Here is a 23,533-nt window from a genome sequence, read left to right on the forward strand (position 1 = left end):
GTGTGTTTGACCTTTTCTGTGTAGGACGGTGTTTGTGCAGGTAAGTACAAGTTTCTCTGTGCTCACTTTGGATGTTTAAGGTGTGTACAATACTGAGATGATTATGTGACGTCACAACTTCTTAGGAGCCAATCATGCAGAGAGTGCGATATGGAAACTTGAAACCTCACATGCACTGAGATCGGAGGCAGGAGACATCTGGAGCCCAGCGCTTAAGTGTTTTGAAATGAAAAATATTTGCATATTCAGAGATGGAAGTGGATTTTTCAGGGAGAGAGGAGGAGTTGACCTAGATGTAGCTTTAGGAATTTTTAATGAGGTAACAGAACTTTTTTTTGCGTGTGTGTGGAAAAACTATATCAGACACAAAGTTATTTTCAGGGCAGGAAGATGATGGAAGGAGCATTGAAATATGCTGGAAGAGTCATGAGGCACTGGTACATGTACAAGTGAAGGTGAAGAGTGCTGTTTTGCACAAATGGCTTAATGTAGCCTGTATTGTGGATCAGTGGGTTGAACCCTTCCAGAGGTCACAAGATAAATCTGAAGGGGTCATGGTATGAGTAACAAAGCATGACAAAACTAACATGTTTAGTTAGTTTTGTTATGCTTTTGTCTTTTATTTGCTCTTTTCTTGTAAAATAAGGAAGAAAACCTATAATCTTCTTCCCTCTTCAATCTAACGAGTAGAGTATTTATCTCAAGTGTTCAAAGGAGGAGCACTTTTGCAGATTACCAGAAACAGCTGCATCATAAACAGGAAGGTTACGAAATATATCAGGAATCTTGATAGTTATTTGTGAAGAACTCAGCAAAGCACATGTTTAGATTTCCATCGCTGCTTCCATATGTCTTCAAACATGTGCACTCGGCATCTTTAAGTGAAGAATGTGAATAATTATGCTGCTCACATTTAGAAAAATATACTTATATGAAATCAAAACACAATATGTAAAATGAATAAACACAGAATCTGAATATAAAAGTCATTGAGAAGACCTTGTGACATTTTTTTGTGAATTAAACTAATGTATGACACTGACACCTTGTGTTAAGAAACACACATTTCACTTCTTAGACACCTTTTAAGATATTAACCACAGTTTGTATAAATGTATTAATGTGTAGTGTTTTAAATAGGAATAAAATTGGGTCTAAAATATTTGACTATAAGTAAAATTATGTACATTTTTATGAATGAAAAGAACAACAGCAACACACAATTCGACATCGCAAGCCCCGCCCCTTCTGCGTCACGACCTCAAACACACGGAAGTAGCTCAGAACTTGTCAACAAGGAAAGGCCGACTGACATGGTAACGTACTCAGCTTCTCCCCGCCTTGTAAAACGTCATTTTATCGTCTTTTTCACCGCCTGTAACCAACATGTTACGATTTATTCGAGTATTTAAACACCGAGTGTCGTGTTAAAAGCCGTTTTCCGGCGGTGTCGCGGCCCTAAAAAAAAAGAAAAAAGGCGAAACAAACGCAGAGAGGCTGTCGGGTGTTAGCCGTTAGCTCGCCAGGAAGCTAACTGGTAAAACGCCTGTAAATGAGGCGAGCAGCTGCCTCCTCCTCCTCCTCCTGCTCCTCCAAACCGAAACTAACTCACAGCTTTATCTCGGGACATAGTCTAAAAACTGTAAAAGAAACGTCACGAGGTATTGATCGATCCGAGTTGGCCATTTTCTATCGGGGGTTTCTTTTATTTATTCCAGTTAGTAGTGAAGAAGGGAGGGATAACAACAGTTTATTTATACCTCGGAAATGGTGGCGATCCTGGCGTCATTGTTGAGAAGCTTAAAGGAAGGAAATCGTGTTGTGTAGTTTTGTGTAGTGTTCGTGTGTTGTGTTGTTTTGTGTGAGGGCGTGTAAACACGGTGTCAAAGATCAAAATAACCCCCAGCGTACAAGCGCTATACAGTCATTTCCTGCTTATATAACACTTATTGCTCTGTATATAGCAGTTCTCACGTGTGTTGTTGTGATGCATTAAATGCGAACAACTCGTGATATTTTCTCACCAAGCGAATAATGACTGAGTACGTGTTTTAAAATGTTACATGTGGGAGCAGATCAGTAAAAGAGGTTGAAAATCAACTGCATTTAAAGGCAAATCTAATGCTACAAATTAGATTAGGGAGGATGTTGGGTAATCTGTTTGAGTTAGGATGAAGCAAGGTACTAAAGACTACTTATAAATAAATAAGGACATTCAAATAGTATTATTAGTAGTATTAAGCTGATGTCTTACAGTTGAGATCAGACAGACATAAATTAAAGAAATACCTGTTCTGAGTTTCCACAGCATGAGTCAACATATTCAGACTGATTCTTTTTGGCTTTAAATCCAAATATATTAAGACAACAGGAAGGTACAGAAATCACCTGTAGTAGTTAAAAAAAAAATGTCTATATGGTTCATTTGTGCTCTGTTGTTGTGGTTAGGATGCCACAAAGTGATGTCATGTTGTTTTTGAAAGCAACAATTGTTTCAGCCTAACACATGACAATCAAATTAAAGAGACTCGCATGTGACTATCTTTATGTTAGCAGCATTATCTCATGCCGGTTTTATGGAGTGATAATGTAATGAGGATAAATGTTTGACTGTTTATTCACTTTCTCTTCCTTCACTTTGCAGGTGAAGTCTTCCTGAACCAAAACCTGCTGAGATGGCGCCTCTCTGACATTTTAGTTTCACCCTTTTAAAGTCTTCAGTTTTTTTTTTTTTTTTTTAATCCTTTCCAACATTTTAGAGGACAAACGTCACAACAATGACCGCTACTTACAATCTCTGTGCTCTCCTGGCTTTCACCCTGACAGGTGAGTGGATGAACACCTAATGCACATGTGTTTAAATGTTTATAAAGCAAAGGTCGTGTTTGCACTCTTCGTGCCATACAACATTTATGATCAGTGTCGGCTGTTGTGATTAAATACTGGCCTGACTCGTTCTGTTTTTTTGTTTTTTTTTGCTCGTTTCTCCTCTGCAGTGTGCAGCCGTTTGGAGCCGGCTCTGTGCTCTGGTAAGGAGACAAAACCAGTCAGCGCTCTGCTTCATGTTGTGTCTCTGGGTGTCAGGAAAAAGGATTTTTCAATGTCACATTCTTGTTTTATACTTTTCCTGTAACCTGCAGTGCATCACAGTGATCGTAAAAGAGGATATCAGCCTGAGCAGATCACATTTAGCAGAACTTTCACTTGCTTTACTACTTCTCTAAACCATTTTAACTAAAGTTTGACAATAGGTGTGAGGCTTAATAGAGTTTTAAGCTTTAATAAATAAATGTGTCCTTGTCTTTCTGTCCCTCAGCCCGCTGTGGGCATTCCCCTCAAGTCCTGGACAACGAAGTGGGAGAGATCAGGAGTTCAGCGTACCACAGCTGGTCGTACCGCTTCGGCTCCACCTACGACTGCTGGATCATCAAAGGTTCAGAGGGAGAACCTGTTGTTCTCAGGTACAGAGGCCGAGGGGAGTTTAAAGAACCAGACATACGGGATGTTGCAACCGGAGTTCAAAGACAAGTGACATTAATTACTGCAAATCAGATCAGGCATACTCTCTGGGATTAGCTGAATGTCACGTTAACATTTACAGAGTAGTTTTTTAAAATAGTATTTTATCAGGATATCATCACATCACTCTGCTTCATGATGACAGATATTAATTGTGCTTTTTTAAATATCTATATACATATATACAAAGAAAGACACAATAACAACAAGCATAGATTGAAAAAACAAACAAACATTAGACCCAAAAAACAACATTACATGTGCCGTACATCTACCAATACATAGTGTTGTTGTCATCTTTTTTTAAAACAATGTTGTGCTGTCTCTTTAAGAAATTCTGTTGGTTAATTTCAAGTATTTTTTTTGCAGCTTTTCCCAGTTTTCAGTCCGGTGTAGGAAGGAATGGGTGTCTATAAAATCATCGGCTGGCGGCGAGCCGATGGTCCTCTGCGGCTCCAAGCTGCCACCGCCCATGGAATTCCCAGGGGGAAACATTACAGTGATGCACCACTTCCTCCCACATCTGTTCCCCGTGTCATCGTTTCTGTTGAGCTATGCCAGAGGTATGAGGCCACAGGTCTTTTTTTATTTCTTGTTTCAACATTGGTGAGTGCTGTTCTCGCTTTACAATGTCAAACTGTCTTTTTTTTTTCCTTTTGTCCCTTTCTGTTTCTGCACATCCAGACTCCGGTGAATGCCCGGTGACGTCTTTCGAATGCCCGGGGGGCCGTTGCCTTCCCCTCTCCTGGCGCTGCAACGGCCAGGTGGAGTGTCTCGGCCAAGGCCCCAGCCACGGCACCGACGAGCAGGGCTGCAACCCAGAGGCCGAAACCCCAGAGCCTCCGAGACACGGAGAGGACGAGAAGGAAATCTATCCGGACACAAACGACGCCAGGGACTCGGAGAAACACAGGACCACCGAGAGGACGCAGAGCCTGGCGGAGATGGATCCCGACTCCGACCTGTGGGAGCTGCTGAAGGAGCGGGCGGAGGAGGAGGCGCAGGTGGATCGAGAGCAGCCGCCGCCGCCGCAGATCCACAAGGAGCTGGCTGTGACGTCCACTCCCATCGAGTGGCCCTGCGGCGGCCTCCTGCAGACCTTCTACGGGACCTTCTCCCCTCCGGCGCTCCGGGGTTCGGCTCTCTACTGCGTCTGGACTCTGGACCCTCAGGACTCGAGGCCCCTCAGGCTGGACCTGCAGCAGCTGGTGCTGGGGCCCGGCGACAGACTCACCGTCTACAACAGAGAGCAAGGCAAAGGAGACGTGATCAAAATTGTGAGTTTGCTTCTTCTTTTTAAAAAAATGTATATTGTGCATTTAATTCATATACAGTTAAATTCAGAAAAAGCAAAAATCTTCGCACATCCACTTCTCAGGGAGGTGCGTCGGAGGGCGACAATCAAGTCCAAATTAGAAAAAGAAGAATTCCCGCACACATGGCCAACTTGCAGGATTTATTATGCAACGTTTCGGTACTAGACCTTTTTCAAGCAAAACAAGGTGAAAAAGGTCTAGTACCGAAATGTTGCATAATAAATCCTGCAAGTTGGCCATGTGTGCGGGAATTCTTCTTTTTCTTTTTTCATATACAGTTAAATGAAAGAGAGAAGAAAAAACAACATAAATCACACACGTTTGAATAAATAAGTAAATAAAACTGCAACTTTTACAGAAAAGAATAAGAAAAGACTTTTTGCCAGATCACGGAGCATCAATGTTGATTAGATCAGAGCATCTGGTTGATTTCAAAATAAAACGCAATGGACAAACTTTCCAATTGTAAATCATCACTTTGTCAACATTACTTTCATCTGCTGGTACAAGCAACAAGTCATCAGTCAGTCAGAGGGTCCTAGACCTAACAGGGTATTATGGATGAAAAAATATTAATCATGGAGGTGTAAAACTGCAATATTTTATGAAACAACACATTCGTTCTACAAAAACACAAACCGAAAGTAAAAAAAAAAAATATCACAGAGTAATGTTGAACAGAAAATCAATGTTGTTTACATTTTAATTGCACTTTATATACGACTGTTATCACGATAGTTTGTAGTTTTACCGTGATCTCGGCCTCCAGCTGCTCTGGGCCCCGGAGACGGATCGGAGACGCAAAACATCCAGTGGTCGAGGGATTGATGGATAGACGGATAGATCGATAGAACTTTATTCATCCCAAAGGAAATTCTTATGCCAGGTTGCTCCAAAAGGAAATGTGCAAAGGAAATAAATAAAATACAAATAAGAAATGTATGATAAAATATATCCTACAATGTCTAATACAATAAAAATATACTAGTGCAAGACATAAGTTAAATACAGTACTACATAATTTGAATACAATACATAACTGAAATACAATATGATACTAGTCCAAAGCCTGAAGCATTTAAAAAGGAGGCATGTTATTGGCATGTTAGTGTTAATGCTCATCTCCTACAGAAATGGGGAGGAGTTAAAGAGTCTGATCACCACTGTTGGCATCAGCTGATAAACCAAACGGAGATGGAGTCGGTGGGAATCGGGGGTTTAGGGTGAAAAACCTTTTATCCTAACAAGACGTTCCTCTCCTGCACTTTGACAGATCACCAGCGCCTCCAACTATAAGTCGGTACAAGTGGAATCACACACCGGTCTCCTGTCGATGACGTACGAGACGCTTCCCGGCTCGGAGGGAAGCGGGTTCAACGCCACGTTCCACGTGGGGAGCTACTGCCCCCCCTGGGAGGGCCGGTGCGGGGGGCCGTCGGGAGGCTGCTTCACCCAGGAGCAGCGCTGCGACGGGAAGTGGGACTGTCCCGAGACGGGGAAGGACGAGGAGGGATGCAAGGGCTGCAGCGTGAACCAGTTCGCCTGCGGGATGGCGGGGCAGAGGGCGGTGGCGTCCAGCCACTTCGCCGGCCGACCGCTGTGCTACCCGGTCACGGAGAGATGCAACTACCAGCTGTACTGCGCCGACGGCAGCGACGAGCGGGACTGCACCGTGTGTCAGCCCGGGACCTTCCACTGCGACAGCGACAGGTCAGTCCTGCCTGTTTGGAACTTTATTATTATATAATGTGACACAACATAGTGACATACATATAATCAAACAAGAAAAACTTAACAAAACAAATTAATAATATTTAATTCGGTACAGTTTTTTTTAATTAATTCTATTGCTAGTATTTTATCTCAAAACATATTGATGTACAGAATTTTATATGGATGCACCATTATATCATATTATATTATATTACATTACATTATATTTTATTACATTTAATTTTATCATATTATGTATGCACGCTAATGGATACTTGATACTTGAATTTCCTTTGGGATCAATAAAGTATCTCTAAGTCTAAAATAAATGAAGACATGAGAAGCAAAGACAAAAAAAAACAAATGGCTAAATAGAGAAGCAGACAAACACATGAGCAAAAGGCAAACAAAAGGCCATAAACCAAATTATCACATGTACACGTTTATAATCCCTTCCCAATCCCTTGTAAACTTCTGAAGAAGATCTGTAACGACAGGTCAGTTCTGCCTGTTTTTGTCGGTTCTCCTATTGATTTCCAGACTGAAAGCCTGGTTACCTCATTGACGACAGCGGCGTTTTACAAAAACAATGATTTTCCCCAGTTGCCACGGAGCTGCTGATGCTCAAACCTTTCATCTGTAGGATATTTAAACCGTGTTATTGACCTAGAAACAAAACAGTCTCCCGTCAAGGCTCATTGAGTAACCGCTCAGCTGCTGTGATTTTGTTTTTTTGTTTTTTTTACATTGATTGTTTTGCCTGAATGTTTGGTGTCTTGGTTGTGGTGAGGTTGGTTAAGAGCAAGGTGCGTCCTGTTTACTTCATCAGAGTGAGTCACAGGGTGTGTGCACCGTGCACAAAGCTCAACATGTGAGAGTTTAAAGAATGAATTGTTTTTTTTTCTGTGGCTTTACAGTTGTGTTGCACTTAAATGTTAAAATGTACATTATCTTAGAGATATGATTTTTAAAAAAAGCATAATATTGGTGATGAAAAGTGCCTAAGAATGTGCAAAATGTGTCTGTTTTTCATGCTTTATTCAAACATTTTTCACCTTTTATACGTTCTGTTACAGTTTCATATCATGGTTTATTATTTATCTCACATCTCGTGCTGTCTGCAGGTGTGTGTTTGAGAGCTGGCGCTGCGACGGCCAGGTGGACTGCAGGGACGGCACCGACGAGCTCAACTGCACCGTCATCCTGCCCCGCAAGGTCATCACCGCGGCAACGGTCGGCAGCCTGGTCTGCGGGCTGCTGCTGGTGATCGCCATGGGCTGCACCTGCAAACTGTACTCGCTCAGGACCCGGGAGTACAGGTGAGGAGGGACTTTCTCTCTCTCTCTCTCTCTCTCACGCTGCAGCTTCACTCACTTCATGCTGTTTTGATTTCCAGACGTCGCAGCCGCTTGAGATCTTTTTGTTTTATTTTTATTTTTATCAACACTGCAGCCGGGTTTTGTTGATAATCAGACGCAGTGAGTCACAAGAGGCAGACGTTGTTTTCCTTCAGCCGCTGCCAACACGACCAGACAGCAGCTCTCGCAGCCAGCACCGACACACTGAAACTACCAGCTCTCTGCTGTAAACGCTTGAGCTGCTTATTTGTAATTTATCTGCGATTTATATGATAAATATAATAATTTATATGATAAATAACTGTTTTATTAACCTGTGTATGAATCTGTCAGGAACCTCCACAATGAAAACTTTCACATGCTTGTTGTTGGTGTCTCTGAACGCATCTTAAGGTGTTTTAACGTACTATACCCCCAGAATTAAGAGCCATCAATGACCTGCCACTTTTTAAGTCCAATCTTAAAACCTGTTTGATTAGCATCGCTTTTAACATTGAGTGATGCCGTGACAGCTTCCTGTTTTCCATGTTTTTATTTTGTTATTGTTTCATGTTTTATTGTTTCAGTGTTTGTCTTATTCATGCTGTGTTCTTAGATTTTAATTTCATATCTTTTGTAAAGCTCTTTGATAATTATTTTAGATGTTGTAAAGTGCTATGTAAATCAACTTTGATTTGATTTGTCCCTCTTGCAGCCTGTTTGCTCCGATCAGCCGTCAGGAGGCGGAGCTAATCCAGCAGCAGGCCCCGCCCTCCTACGGTCAGCTGATCGCCCAGGGCATCATCCCCCCAGTGGAGGACTTCCCCACAGAAAACCCCAACGAGGTGAGGGAGACGAGGACCAGCAGCGGCTTACACACTGATAACACACTGATTTTTTAATTTTTTTTTTTTTCAGAATTAGATCAATAATCAGATGGTAATTGATCAGTTTTATCCATCGGTTCACCAGCATTATATCTCAGTTACATAAACATATTGATATATTAAAACATATTGATGTACAGAATTTTATATGTACCATTATATTATATTATATTACATTTTATTATATTATACTATGTTATATTATATTTTATTATATTACATTTTATCATATCATCATGAGATTATTTCTTTATATTTGACACAAGAGTCAGGTATGAACTGACAAGATTTTAGTGTTTAAACATCACAATGACGGTTTTGTGTTGTTGCCTGTTCCCTGATTGGTCGGCCCGTCTGTCCCATTCAAGCCTTGAGGGAATTTCATCAAATTTGGCACAAACACTCACTTGGATTAGAGGATAAACTGATTAGATTTTAGAGGTCAAAGGTCAATGATTAGAGACTATTTTGCTTGGTCCACTGTGACGTTTTGTTCTCCTCACCTCAGCCTTTATCTGAGTCTTGTTTTGCTTCTTTAACGTCAGTAACCGGTTGTTATTCCTGCCGACACAGGCCTGGGTGTCAGGCCCTCAGCTGACAGTAATGTGAACGCTCTGGGAATCGAACCCCTGGGGTCAGCTGCGTGTGTTAATCCCTCAGACCTCCCCTCGAGCTTCAAGTGACCAGAACAAATTCATTTAACGCTTTGAACGTTTGTGAGAACAGAGAGAGAGAGAGAGAATGAAAACTCTGTCTTCCAGAGCGAATACGACAAACACTGATAATCAGTTTATTCATGGGAAACGAGGCCTCGCTGCCGAGTCGCACATTCTCTCTAACGGTGAAGTCGACATCAGCCCCGAGTTGTCGGTCTGTCTCCGAGTCATGTGCTCCACTTTAGTCTCATTAATCCCCGGCAGCAGGCTCCGGCCCGAGGACGGAGCGGTGTTAAGGTGAAGCCGACGTGCTGTTGCCAGGCGAGTTCACATCAAGGTGCTTTTATTATTAGACGGTGAGGACGGAGGACGGTGATGGAGGAGGATTAACTGTATAAAACAAATCACATGCTGTCTGATGGTTCACGTCCAACACACAGAGCGGTTCCTTAAACACATTCTCTAAAAACCGGACCTTGAGAGAGTTTTTCCATGCCCTCATCTCCTCAAGGCTCCACTACTGTAACTCCTCTCTCTCTGGAATAACCCACAAAGCACCGGGCCAAAACGCAGCAGCTATCGGCTTCTTACTGGGTTTAACAGATGACGTCACATCACCCCAGTCTTACCGTCCTTGCACTGCCTTCTAGTTAGTTTTAGAAGTGATTTTAAGATTTAACTTTTTACATTTTAAGGCTCGCACTGCTCTGGCTCCAAGCTATATACTGGAACAACCTGCCCAGGGCTTCAGACTAACTTTTTCAGCTCGGTTGCCCCTAATTTTAGGAGCACTAGCAAAAAATCTAGAGGCGCACACCACTTCGATCAACTCGCTAAGCAAATGTTCACATTTCCTCTTCACTCATGATCTTCACACACATTGAGCTGCTACTGTACCTGTAATGACAGATTCCAGATTCATTAAGTCGCCCCTTTCATGGTTCACCAGTTTTAACAAAAAAATGGCAAATTTACCGGTTGCACATGTGCAAGTAGATCAAAAATGTAAGTGCACTGTCTCAAAATCTAGGGGCAAAATGCTCAGACTGGAGCCCTGCCCGCCTGAGGAGATGAGACGTACAGACTCAGTGACGTCTTTTAAATCACTTCTTAAAACCCACTTTTACATTCTTGTTTTATGTGATGTCATCCTCCTCTTTTTGATCTTCTTCTTGTTGTTTTTCCCCCCCTTTTGTTTCCTATAATTTATACCTCATCTTCATCTACCCTCACTCCCTTAGTTAGTTTAGTTTCCCCCTTTTTTAGGATCCCTGATTCATGATCTCATTTTATCTCACAGTTTTACCCAGACACTCTTAGTTTTACTTTTATGCCTTCTTCTGTTTTTAACCTTTTATCTTTTCTTATCATATCTCTCTTTGTCATGTATAACCCCTTTTTTATTTTATTTTATCGAATTAACTGCATCCTGCATTTTAATTTGACTCCTCCTGGTCTTGTATTGCCTGTTATCATCTCCTATGGTTTTATGAAACTTGTTTGACTTGCTTGTGCCTTTAGAGGTTCTATTTGAATAAAGTTATTATAATTATTCTTATTAAAATAAAGTTGGATCAGTGGTTTGTGGGTAATAAAAAAACAAGTTTGGATGATTTTGATTATCCTAGGTCTAATTTCTCTCCTTCCTTCTCCCTGTATCAGACGTCGTCGCTCTCTCTGAGGGGAATCCTCCAGCTCCTCCGTCAGGACGCCGCCAGCTCCCCGCACCGCCGGCGCCGACCTCGCTTCGTCCGCCGGGCCGTCCGCCGCATGCGGAGGTGGGGTCTGATCCCCCGGCCCCCGTCCAGGCCGACCCAGCCGTCGTCGAGCTCCTCCGGGGGCCAGCAGCCGTCGGACGCCGCCCCCCCGGGTCAGGAGCCGGCCCACTCCCCGCCCCCCGGCTCCTCGTCGGCGGTGGAGGCCGTCAACCAGCCGGTGCCGCTGAAGCTCGGCCTGTTGGTTCAGACCGAGCAGCAGCAGCAGAACCAGAACCAGGAAGTGGCGTTGCCTCCTCTACTGCCGCCGTCGCCCGCCGCCTCCCCGCCTCCTCCTCCCTACGCTCCCCCGGCGCCGCCCCCGGCCACGCCGCAGTCTCCCCCCGTGGCCGTGCCCCCCAGCAGCCCCTCGCTGGCCTCCATCTTCCACACGCTGGGCCTGAGCATCTCCCTCTTCAGAGCTTCGCCCTCCTCCTCTTCCTCCTCCTCCTCCTCCTCCTCCTCCACCAACTCCATGCCCCTCTCCGCCTCGCCCTCCTTCTCCTCCTCCTCCTCCTCGGACGACGAGGTGCTGCTCATCCCCCTCTCCGAAGACACCACTTCAGAGGACGACGTGCCCATGCTCACCTGAACGACTCCCCCCTCCCTCCCCCACAGCACCTCCTCTTCCTCCTCCTCCTCCTCCTTTCTTGTCTCCTCCACCCACTCATAACTGAAACCCGAGTCTTTCCACGTTAGTTTTTGAACTCGAGCACAGGAGTGGCCCCACAGCGAGACTCAGCCTCACTGTGCAAGTCTGGTGCCTTTTTATGATCGCTTTTTTTTTTTTTTTTTTTTTGGATTTGTCGACTCACGGAATCAAGTATTTGACCGTTTCTAAAGAACTTCCTAAAGAAGGTGTAAGTTTTTAGACGATATGAAAAAAACAAAAAACAAAAAACAAAGCACGGCTGATGTATGTTGGTTGTTTCGGAGAGAAAGCATTATAAGTGAGTGTTGGATGTGCACTTAATTAATTAATTAATGCTGGGCTGCACATTTGAAGGTAAACTTTTGCACAGAAGAATCTTCCCTATCCAGATACTGAGGCAGTCTACTGTCAGATTGAGTGATCAGAGTTTTTATTGATGGAAATTATTGTGTTTGTATGACTGCAACTGTGTGAATGCTTTTTTTTTTTTTTTTTTTTTTTTTTTTTTTTTTTGTATTTTAGTTTTTAATAGACAGTGGAGTATGTTTGTAGATGTGGATTGTCCCCACATACTTCTGCCACTTGCATCCAGTCTCATGTTAATATCACAGATATAGAAGAAAACAAACAAAACGAATCATTTCCCCCTATTTAAGTGCCTTTTGAGGAGTTTCCTGTAGATCGCTGAGACACACACACACCGCACACGTAACGACACACAGAGGCACGTTTTCCTGACATCACAGCACGCATCCACACATCAGTGACTTTATTACAACACAAAAAACAAAAAAAACAAAAATAGAAAAAAGAAATGCATGTCTATTCTGCAAGCTGGCAATAACTAGTTCGGGACCCCTTGTTTTAGTGCACAATAACTCCCAACGTAACTGCGTGTTTCAGTACACACTTCCTAAGTGAATGTATGTAATCTACAAAAAGCAAAATGTGTCAAAAGACAATCTCTTTGGTGCCTGGTTCTAGGATGTGTGTGTATGTGTATAATGTGTGTGTAAATGTGTGTGTAAATGTGTGCACAGGAAGGTGAGGCGCCCCCCGAGGCCCCGAAAATCACAAAATAACCTCAACTTGAATCTTCAGCCCCCCCTGTGGGGAAGTGATCGCATTCTGTCACGTTTTTGACACAACAGACTTGTGGTGTGCCATTTGTATTGTTGTACATTTTATGGTGTTTTTATTTCAGCGAGTTACTTATCCTTTTTTTTCTCTTAAGTTGTTCTTTTTCTTTCTTTCTTTTTTTTTTTTGCTTTGTTGAATGTATAAAGGTCAATGTGGAGTAGCCAGAAGTTTTAAATTTTGCAGTGTAATGAGGTAAATGAGAGAGAAAACGTGATTTTATGATTTATTAGGGTCAACTTCACTGTACATAAGTAAAAATGTGGCTGAGATTAAACGATTTGCACTTTTAGGGGTTTGGTGTGTTGTGTTTTTCCGCTCAGTGAGGTGAACGAGGGTGGACGATCGACACCTCAGCGATGGAGGTGACGGACGTGTGGCTTTGTGCTTTGTGCTTTGTATTCAAACGTTCTGCAGAGATTCACACAGAGAGGGAGAGAGTTCATCGTCAGTCGGCCGATCAGGAGCGGAGGTGAACACATAGAGACACTGAAGCTGCATCTAACTACCAGGTAATAATTATCACTGTATTGGCTTTAACTGATGGATTAATGCTGCAGGAGAGTGATTATTGGAGATGAATTATACTTTTTATTCTAGCTTCTTACACCAGAGTTGGATCCTTAACATTTGTCCACAGTGACCTTTTTGGTTTAGTCTGCGAGATGACAACAAAACAACATGATGTGTGTTATTTAATGAACATTTTAATAGTTATAGAAGAAGTTCCACCTGTAAAGGGACCGGAAAGTCTATCAAATGTTCTCTGTACTTTTGATTTGATTAGATTTGACAAAAGAGAGACAGACTCATGGTGCAAAGCTTTGCCACAAGATCTTAAGCTCAATAAGACAACGATAGACAAATGAATACACGGCTTTTTACGTTACCTTCCTGTGGTGTTTTCTGTATAAACTGTTGGAAAAAGTTTAAACACACCTAACTTAGCTTTATTTATATAGCACCTTAGACACAACACACATTGTTTCAAAGTGCCTCACAGTACAAAGCATATAAAAACAGCAACAAAAAGGAGAATCAACACAACATAAAAAGAGAGCTGAACAAACGGTGTCCTTACTAACTGCTGTAATTTGAGTTTTTTTACAAAATAAAATACATTAATTAATTAAGAAAAACCTTTAATTTCAAAATATTGAAAAAATTGCATAAAGATGTATAAATATAATAGTGATGTGTTTTCTTTTTTTTCTTTTTTAAAAATACTGTACTTACACTTGTGTTTTCTTTAACCTGCTTGTTTCTATTTCAGCATGGGGGACTGTCAATGGAAATTAGCCTTTTAGCTAGAATTGAGTACATTTACATTTTATCTTTAAAATGTTTATCAATGTACATTGTCCCTCTTTATCAAATAAAAGAGTTGAATTGAATTATGCGTTTATAGAAATTAAAAATAAAGACATAACAAATATGAGCTGGGTGGGATCAACAACAGCCAGAGACACACCACTTCCTATTTCTAAATCAACATCATCGACCTGTGACTTTTACGCAGGTTACAGCTGTGATCATGGTTTCACCTCCGGCCCAGAGCCTCTGGGTGTTGGTGTTGTTGTTGTTGTTGTTGGAGCTCCGCGGGTCCCTGCAGAGATGCATCTTTGACGAGGTCCAGGCTCAGGTCAGTGAGGTCACACCTGGACCTCCGACTGGGCCCGAGCTCCCGCTGACCTCTGGGCAGCAGCACAGCAGACACCCAGGATGGAGGAGCAGGAGGAGGAGGAGGAGCAGGTCACCTTCACCTGGCCTCTCGGTGCTGGGACAGGAGGCCCCGCCCACTCCTGCTCTTCCACAGCCAATCAGGATCCACACCTGGATCGCTAAGGAGAGCGACAACCTATCAGATGGCGAGACGGTCAGACTGAAGTCAGCAGTGGAGGAAGCTGTGAGGACGGTGTCTTCTTTATTATCAGGTACACACACACACACACACACACACACACACACACACACACACACACACACACACACACACACACACACACACTCATATACAGAGACTAATGTGTAGAATAGAATGAATAGAATGCCTTTATTTGTCATTATACTCTCTGTATAACGAAATTAGAGCCCCCCTTCAGTGCAAACAAGCAATATCATAAAAATGCAATACAAAAAACACTTCAATAATATAAAATAAATAGATACAAATAAATAATGTATTTGACCTATTGACCTTTTCTCAGTAACCAGAGCACCAGGTCCTTTGCTGCTCAGCAGAGACGTCGACAAGTACTGCAAGTTTATCTGGAGCAACTCAAGAAATACCAACTACAACAGGTGTGTGTGTGTGTGTGTGTGTGTGTATGTTTTCTTCTCCAGTCCTTCACACACTCTCCCTCATCCAGATGTGAATCTGCTTATCTTTAAAATTCTTTCCATCTTTAGTTTACATACAGTAGAGAATAGATTTATGTTTGTTTTGTGTCCACTTGTGTGTACTGTGTTTGAACCCACGGCCTCCTCTCTGTCATCTATCTGCTGTATAAAAGAATAAAAAAAAAACATAAATTCAGATGAAAACAAGCTGCTAATAATATAGAGTATTATTTAAACTTTACTTTAAAGGGACAACGAGGAGTTTCTATTTGGTTATAAAAAACGTCTCACGTTAATGTGGATGAATCTCCGCTACCCACACTTGTTAATGGGCCCATTTTCGATAAATATATGGTTTTGTCTCTATCGTTATTTTGTTATTATTAGTGGTGGCGGAAATGCTGGGCGAGCCGACCAGCGTTTCTATACTTTCGGTTTCGTGGCGAGTCATGAGAATAACGCAGCCGAATCGCCGTTTATGGTCGCAACTACGACGGTATGTGATCGTCTTTGAACCTCTGACTTTAATTCTTGATGAATGAAAACATGAGTCCGTTTTGCGCCGGTCAAAGAAATGTACGGTGCGCGTGGAGGCTCATAAATGTAGTGTGAAAACGCTTCGCTTTTCCAAAACTCCTCGTTGTCCCTTTAAGTTGCAGCATAAAAACCACCAGAGTGAGATGAACGCATATTTTGGTAAACAGTGGCATCTTGTGGTTGATGACAAGTCTTCTCTCTGTAGCATTTTTAAAGGACATATTATACTAAACATCTGCACTACACTTTGTAAACATTAATTTCAAATGATAATAAGTATTTTTATTGGATCTTTATGTATTTAAAGAGTTAGTTTTTGTTCCTTCAGGTGCGGCCGAGCCAACAGCAGCTACAGGAACGAGACCTGCCTGGATGTGACGGTGAGGATCAGTCTGATTGGTTTTAATCCAGTGTGTATGCTGTGTGTCATGTCTGTGTGTGGTCACTGTCTCTATGTATTCATATATTCATATTTTTATATTATCACCAGATCCCTGATGATCACCTGGCTGGATGTGACATTTACCCAGAGCCTGATTCACCTCACAGGACTGTTCTCAGACCAGCCGGAGCCGGAGTCTCTGACACCGACTTCCTGTTGTATCTCCACATTCAGTCCACAGACAGGTGCAGAGCAGAGGTGAAGACTCACTGAACACACTCTGACAATGCTGTAAAACACATTGTAGCCAAAGGTTTTCAACCAAAACAGGAAGTTACAAAGTCTTTCACAGTAAAACAGAATCTAAACTTGAAAAATACCAAACAAGAAACAGAATTTACTGTGTTTATAATCAATAGTCCATATTCACCACTAGATTTGAACTTTATTCACATCTTGAACACTCTGTGATTTGTTTTTGATGTTGTATTTAATCATAAAACGTAGTTGTGTCTTTACATTACATAAATATTCCTTAGAAGAAATTACACAATCAGATTATTTCAACAGCAAATGTTTGAAATATTTTCGCTGATGAAAATGACAAACTCAACAAGAAACAGAAGATGTTTTTATATTAAAAGTAAAAATAGTGCATTGTAACACTAACCCAATATCAAAAGTGCCCCCCTTTGTATTAGAAGCAGAATCAAAATACTTTATTAATCTCCTATCGAAGGAAATTGTTATTTAACAGCGCTCCGTACATATATACAGATACTACTACTACTACTAATACCTCCCATGATCAAAAATATACACATCCTGTATAGTAAAGAATAAACAATATATACATAGTTAAATAGTTAAATATTTCCAGGCCTTTGTCTGTTTGATCAAATTGAATTATGTACAGACTGTATGGGGATTGTTCTCTCTATAATATATATTCTATACTCCCTCTCTCTCTGTCTGTCTGTGTCGTCAGCCTGATGTGTTGGCCTACGCTGTCCACTGTCGGACGGACACTAGTGGACGACCTGTGGCTGGAGTGGTGGTGATGTGCCGGGACAGAGTGACAGCAGACACATACAACCACCAGGCTGCAGTACAGGTACCACATGTTACATCAATAACTCTGTTACCAGGGCCCAGTTGTTCAAAAGGTGTAATCTGGATAAAATTTATCCGGATTTTGAAATCCCTTTTTTTGCTATCCAGGATCACGTAATCCGTCTTACTTCTATCCCAGTTGTTCAAAGCAAAGTTGGATTGGATCAGTCTGATCCAAATCCAAATATTCAAGATTACCAAATCCGGATAATGAGTGCTCTAGATGGGACTGTGCATCACACTGAATGCTGATTGGTCGGTAAACAACAGGTAGAACAGCAGCATGAGGTCACTCAAAGTGTATTTATTTGAAAACGGAGTGCATGTGTTTTCTGTGTTCTTTGTTGTTTCTTCACAGCCAGACTTTGTTTATGACTTAAATACTTGTTTGGGACTTGTTTTTAGGACACTATAATGTGTTACTTATTTTATGTGACCTTTTTTTTCTCTTTCTTTATCGTTTTTAATATATTCGTAATAGAGACTAATCAATCAATCAGTCAATCAATCAAAAATCAAAACAGCCAGACTCCATCTGGTTGGGCTGTTAAAATACATTTTAAAAAGCAAATATACAGTACATTAGGGAAATTGTGACTATTTCCCCATGTGTTTCAAATTCAAACATCAAATTTCAAACTTCAAATTTTAAAATTCAAACTTCAAATTTTAAAATTCAGACTTCAAATTTCATTAAATTCAGTTTGGGGAAAAGTAGTTGGTGAACAGTTTTTCAGTTGTAGAATATTCAAAAGTTAACATTATTTACTAATCACTGTTGTGGTTTAAAATTAGGTGCAAAATATAAATCAATACATGTATATATACTACATTATGAATATTGTTTATTTGACCAGTTTGAATTTAATTTAAATCACATTCTGTTCCTGTAATCCCCCCTGAATCCACCATACTGCTGGGATCAGAATAATCCTGATTTTTTGGATCAAAGTTATCCTGATCCTACTGAAAAGTTTTGAACAACACAAACTGAGGGTTTGATCCAGATCAAAACCAAGATTGGATTACGTGATCTAATCCGATCTCAGAATCCATTTTTGGTTTTGAACAACCCATTTTCAAGATTTGATCCAATCCATTATCCAAAATCCGATCGGATTACCTTTGAACAACTGGGCCCAGATCACACACCGTTTGTCTTAAAAGTGACTGATGCGATGACATTAAATAAAATAAATGATGGAGATAAAGAGTTGATTATAATGAATAATCTAATTTTCCAGACTGTGATCCATGAGCTGTTCCACGCCCTCGGGTTCTCTAAACATCTGTTCCACACCTGGAAAGACTGCTCCTCCTCTTCTCAAGGTTTTAAAACTTATTTCAAAGAGAGATTAAAAGATCAAAACATCTCAGCTCTTTGATTAAATGTTTCTGGTTTGTGCTGCAGTGGGTGTTGGGTGTTTCCCTCGGGGGAAGGTGATCCACTCTGACGGATCGGGCCAGATGAGGATCTACTCCCCGTCTGTGGTCTCAGCCCTGCAGAACCACTTGCTGTCAACAGATCCTGAGCTGGGTGGACCACTGGAGAACCTGGTACTCAGCACATCAGTAAACACCTTTTCCTCCTCTGTGTCCATCCTCCTGTTACCTAGGCTACAACCTGCCTCCGTCCTGCAGGACGCAGCTGCAGTGAGAGTGTCCTCTCACTGGGAGTCCCGTGTCCTGAGGGGATCCATCATGGCGGCGGCGCTGGAGGACTGGACCACAGTCCGGATCGACCCGGTCACTTTAGCTGCACTACAAGACACAGGCTGGTACACAGTGAACCTGAGCCGGGCGCAGAGTCTGGTCTGGGGCTCAGGTGAGACCCTAAGAAGTGTAAACTAAGCAATACACATATCAGTAAATCAGTCAACCAGGCTTTATTTGTATAGCACTTTTCATGACAACAGCAGCTCAAAGTGCTTCACATGATAAAAACAAGGAACATAGGGAACACATATTGGGAGACACACATACATTCACATACGCATTCACACAAGAATTTTAGGACATTGGATTTTAGAGGCATCAAGGAAACGCTATCTTACACAATCATTTGCAATGGGGAAAACACTACATGAAATTAAAGGTGTACAGAAATGGCCGTTTGTCCTGTTTGTCGCGCCGAGTTGTCACGAGCTGCAACACGAGTTTACCCGAGTGAGGAAAACGAATTTGATTGGTCGTTATCGAGCGGGCGGGATATTCAAAGCTTGGGGCGAGACCGAGCTCCGTGTGTGTGCGTGTCTCAGACGTTTGAATGACGGATTACGGATCCAATATCAGTGGCTGGTGAATCGTGTACAGGCTGACGTATAATCCGTGCGCCTGCATTATCCAATGCGAAAAAAAAAATACACACTTTCATCCCGGATTTACTCAAAAATAGAATTTTGCACAAAGTTTGGCCTACAACGTCTGAAAGATGAGTTATCACATTAATTTTATCACCCAAAGTGGGCTCAAATTCAATTTTCTTTTCTGTACACCTTTAAGTAAAATAGATAGGTGTAATAGGATAAAATAGAATTCGAATGAATGAATTAAAATAGAATAAAATAGATAATAATAACATATAAATAAAAGGGGCGGCACGGTGGTGCAGTGGTTAGCACTGTCGCCTCACAGCAAGAGGGTTCTGGGTTCGAACCCACCGGCCGGCTGGGGCCCTTCTGTGTGGAGTTTGCATGTTCTCCCCGTGCATGCGTGGGTTCTCTCCGGGTACTCCGGCTTCCTCCCACAGACCAAAGACATGCAGGTTAGGTTAATTGGTGACTCTAAATTGCCCATAGGTGTGAATGAGAGCGTGAATGGTTGTCTGTCTATATATATATGTTAGCCCTGCGATAGACTGGCGACCTGTCCAGGATGTACCCCGCCTCTCGCCCAAAGTCAGCTGAGATAGGCTCCAGCTCACCCGTGACCCTAGTGCAGGATAAGCGGTATAGAAAATGAATGAATGAATGAATGAATGAATATAAATTAAATAAAATAGGTAAAGTACAATAGGTAAATATGTATAATACGTAGGTAGATCAAGGGGATAGAGAGATATTGCAATTAAGACGATAATTAGTTTTATAATGATAAAAATAACAACAGTTAAAAGCCAGGCTAAAAAGGTAGGTCTTCAGTTTGCTTTTAACTCTGCTCATACATATACAATGCCAAAAGGTGTTGTTGTTGTAGAGAAAGAGAACATCGACTAGACATTACATCAGCTGCAGTGTTTGTGTTTCTGTAGGTGAAGGAGCTACGTTTGGCTCCATATCAACCTGTCATGATAACTCCTCCTCTTTTTTCTGCACTGGCAGGTAACTCTAAAAACATATATTTATTTTCTTCTTTAAGTGGAATACAATTCACTTTATTTCCAGTATTAATGTTTGCATTATTCATTCTCTCTCTCCACAGTGAACCTGGGTGTCATTTTCTCCACCTCCACAAGGGGGAGTGCCAGACTGATTTATACCTGGAGGGATGCAGAGTGTTTAAACCCCTCATGAATGCAGTACATTTTATTTCTTCTCTAAAACACAATCTCCCAGATTTTTCTCTAGATTTGTAGATTTTCAAGGTTGTAAAGCAGTGATATCTGTATTTTATTTCCCTGATTCATTTCTAACATGTCTTCTTCATCACCATTGCACCTGACCTTCTTGACCTCCAGAGTGAATGTTGGAGGGAGGAAAACACCAGACCGCCGGCTGAAGACGACCTCAGTGGGGAGATGTGGGGCTTGGACAGTCGTTGCTTCCTCTCCAGTCTGAACAGACAGGTGTTTGTACGTGTGTGTGTGTGTGTGTGTGTGTGTGTGTGTGTGTGTGTGTGTGTGTGTGTGTGTGTGTGTGTGTGTGTGTGTGTGTGTGTGTGTGTGTGTGTGTGTGTGTGTGTGTGTACGTGTGTGTGTACGTGTGTGTGAATGTCACCTGTGTTTTCCAGAGTCTTTCCTCTGTCTAACTTTATCTCCTCTCGTCTCTGCAGAGTCCGGTTCCTGCAGTGAACGGCTCAGTGGAGGGTCGCTGCTACAGACACAGGTGCACTGGACCAAACAGGTTCCAGGTCCAGGTGTCTGGTTCTGAGTGGGTGGACTGTCCAGCAGGAGGCGCCACTCAGGTAACATGACCCAGTATAAGTATAATCCAGTATAATCCTGCTCTGCTATTCTTAATTTGTATGAATAATCACACTTTAATAAAAATCAATAAACTTCTCATTAGACATTTAATCACCATTGGTTTTCTTTGCTGATGGCAATACTGTACATGTCCTACTCCATTCACACAGCAACAATCAATACAAAATACTGACATTGAACTGAGTTAAGTATAATAATAATCCAGTGTAATGGAGGTCCGCGGATATAGTAACAGTCACGAGGTACCAGTGAGGAGAAGTAATAACGTGTGGCGGTTAGTGGTACTGACATTTAACTCACTCACCCACAAAAGACGTGCTAACCCACTTGCCAAGTGCCCATTGGCCTCTTTAGCATTGTCGCCCATGGTGCAGTTTTGGTTATGTATCTGATAGCTCAAAGTCAGTGGTGGGTTCAATGTCTCTCAACAATCCTACTGATTTTCAGTTGACTGTTTCTATTTCTCAGGTAAAAGGCTTCCAGGGTTTAGTCTTCTGTCCTGACAGGAGGTTGTGTCTGTACCCCAACATTACTCCTCCCTCAGATGATGTCAGTACTTTTCCTGCTTCTAATACAAGGTTAGTGTGAAAAAAAGAAGGTTAGTGTGGTTTTTAAATGGGGAATCCCCTCAATTTAAAATAACCTCCACTTCATGTTTACTTTGTTTTATTTTCAGTGAGCTCTATGAGACGTTAACCTCAGTCCAGGACTGGACCTGGTCTCTGGTCTCTGCAGCCACAGCTCTCGGCTCCACTGCTGCTCTGTGTCTCCTGGCTGCTCTCATCGTGTCTCACAGGAAATGTGTCTCCTGCAGAGTCAGGATCCACACTGAGACACAGCTTCACAGGGACATTTAAAAACTTTTACTACAAACTTACAATGGTGAAAGATTTGAATAAACTGTAAGTTTGATGAATTTTTCCCTTTGGTAATATTTTATATAATATTTCAATCGTTTTGATGTGAAAGAGAAACTAGGAAAAAAAAGCATTTCCTGCAGAAAATGCGTGTGAATGCTGAAGCAATGCTGAATGAGCTGAAGAAATTGTTGAATCAATGCAAAATTAACTGAAGATTGCTCAAGCAATGTTGAAAAAGGCTAATGCTAAGATAAAACATATAACTTGTTGTATGAGATGAAAGGTAAAAAGCATGTTAAAGGTAGAAGAAAACATTGAAATACTCAGTTTTTTTGTTACACTGGGCAACTGTTCTTAGTATGTCAGAGCAAACCTGGGTAACAATATCAGTCCCAGACTACATTTGCATCGTCAGCCCGTGGCTGTTCGCGTGATCATAGGCCTATATTTGGACACTGCGAGCTAGGACCTCCCGGACTAGAACATCAGTTAACTCCTAGGAGAAGTTTACCCATCTAACACTGCTGTATCCTTCTCCCATGGTGAAATGAAACTTGCAATGCGCCTCGCCCGCAGCGCATTTAAAGGTGAGGAGAGGAGCTAATTTGAATGGTGAAGAACGGACTCAGTGGGGCGGTGTTTAGCTCAGTTGGTAAAGCACCCGCCCCATGTGTTGGGTCTATAGTCCTCACTGCAGGTGGCCCTGGTTCGAAACCCGTATTGAGCGGCCCTATCGTGCGTGCCATTCCCCCCCTCTCTGCCTCCCATTTCCTGTCTCTCTCAACTGTCCTATCAACAATATAGGCATGAAAAGCCAAAAGATATACTTTAAGAAAGGAATGGAGCTAAGTCCAGAAACATTTTCAACATTCAACACATTCATCATTACAATATTTTGACCTTATAAAATTCCTTTGATTATCACATAGCGACCCTTCAGATCTTTAACACAGTCAGACATTATAAAAGGTAGGTTTTTCCTAATCAACACTGCTACTCCCCTACTTCTTGTTGTAAAGGATGAGAAAAATACTTACAAGTTTCCAAGTTTATTTATTTAAAAATGGGACAAAACATATTAATGAACAATTTTAAAAGAAAAATGTAAATATGAAAAGAGATTGTAGCCGTACGGCTAATTTCCATCTCCTGTCCCATGGGCAGGTGTATAAAAGACGAGAAGAGA

The 23,533-nt window shown here is 41.8% G+C and overlaps 2 protein-coding genes across 2 annotated transcripts; both read left to right on the forward strand.

The window, feature by feature from the left end:
• The first annotated feature begins 1,294 nt into the window (after positions 1-1,294).
• Positions 1,295-13,257, forward strand: lrp10 (low density lipoprotein receptor-related protein 10). Its single transcript, XM_083992704.1, has 10 exons — positions 1,295-1,316; positions 2,645-2,826; positions 2,997-3,029; positions 3,317-3,461; positions 3,889-4,082; positions 4,204-4,796; positions 6,109-6,545; positions 7,673-7,867; positions 8,601-8,730; positions 11,091-13,257. The coding sequence occupies exons 2-10, from the start codon at positions 2,778-2,780 to the stop codon at positions 11,772-11,774; spliced, it is 2,460 nt and encodes an 819-aa protein (XP_083848830.1). The 5' UTR covers positions 1,295-1,316; positions 2,645-2,777; the 3' UTR covers positions 11,775-13,257.
• A 1,248-nt stretch (positions 13,258-14,505) lies between these two features.
• On the forward strand, positions 14,506-22,319 carry cirop (ciliated left-right organizer metallopeptidase; the record flags this gene model as incomplete). Its single annotated transcript, XM_083993095.1, has 14 exons — positions 14,506-14,905; positions 15,179-15,272; positions 16,177-16,228; positions 16,339-16,488; positions 17,219-17,344; positions 18,588-18,672; positions 18,755-18,900; positions 18,985-19,168; positions 20,594-20,663; positions 20,764-20,860; positions 21,020-21,127; positions 21,334-21,465; positions 21,956-22,036; positions 22,284-22,319. The coding sequence occupies 14 exons, from the start codon at positions 14,506-14,508 to the stop codon at positions 22,317-22,319; spliced, it is 1,761 nt and encodes a 586-aa protein (XP_083849221.1).
• Between the last annotated feature and the right edge of the window lie 1,214 nt (positions 22,320-23,533).

The sequence above is a fragment of the Trachurus trachurus genome (genome assembly GCF_905171665.1).
Source record: "Trachurus trachurus genome assembly, chromosome: 18".
Taxonomy (NCBI): domain Eukaryota; kingdom Metazoa; phylum Chordata; class Actinopteri; order Carangiformes; family Carangidae; genus Trachurus; species Trachurus trachurus.

What these genes read in the sequence shown, in the direction of transcription:
- lrp10 (XM_083992704.1), top strand. Translation starts at nt 2,778, where the DNA reads ATGACCGCTACTTACAATCTCTGTGCTCTCCTGGCTTTCACCCTGACA. An exon ending in GGAGCCGGCTCTGTGCTCTG is followed by an intron (nt 3,030 to 3,316) that starts GTAAGGAGACAA and finishes TCTGTCCCTCAG; the next exon opens with CCCGCTGTGGGCATTCCCCT. An exon ending in TCTGTTGAGCTATGCCAGAG is followed by an intron (nt 4,083 to 4,203) that starts GTATGAGGCCAC and finishes CTGCACATCCAG; the next exon opens with ACTCCGGTGAATGCCCGGTG.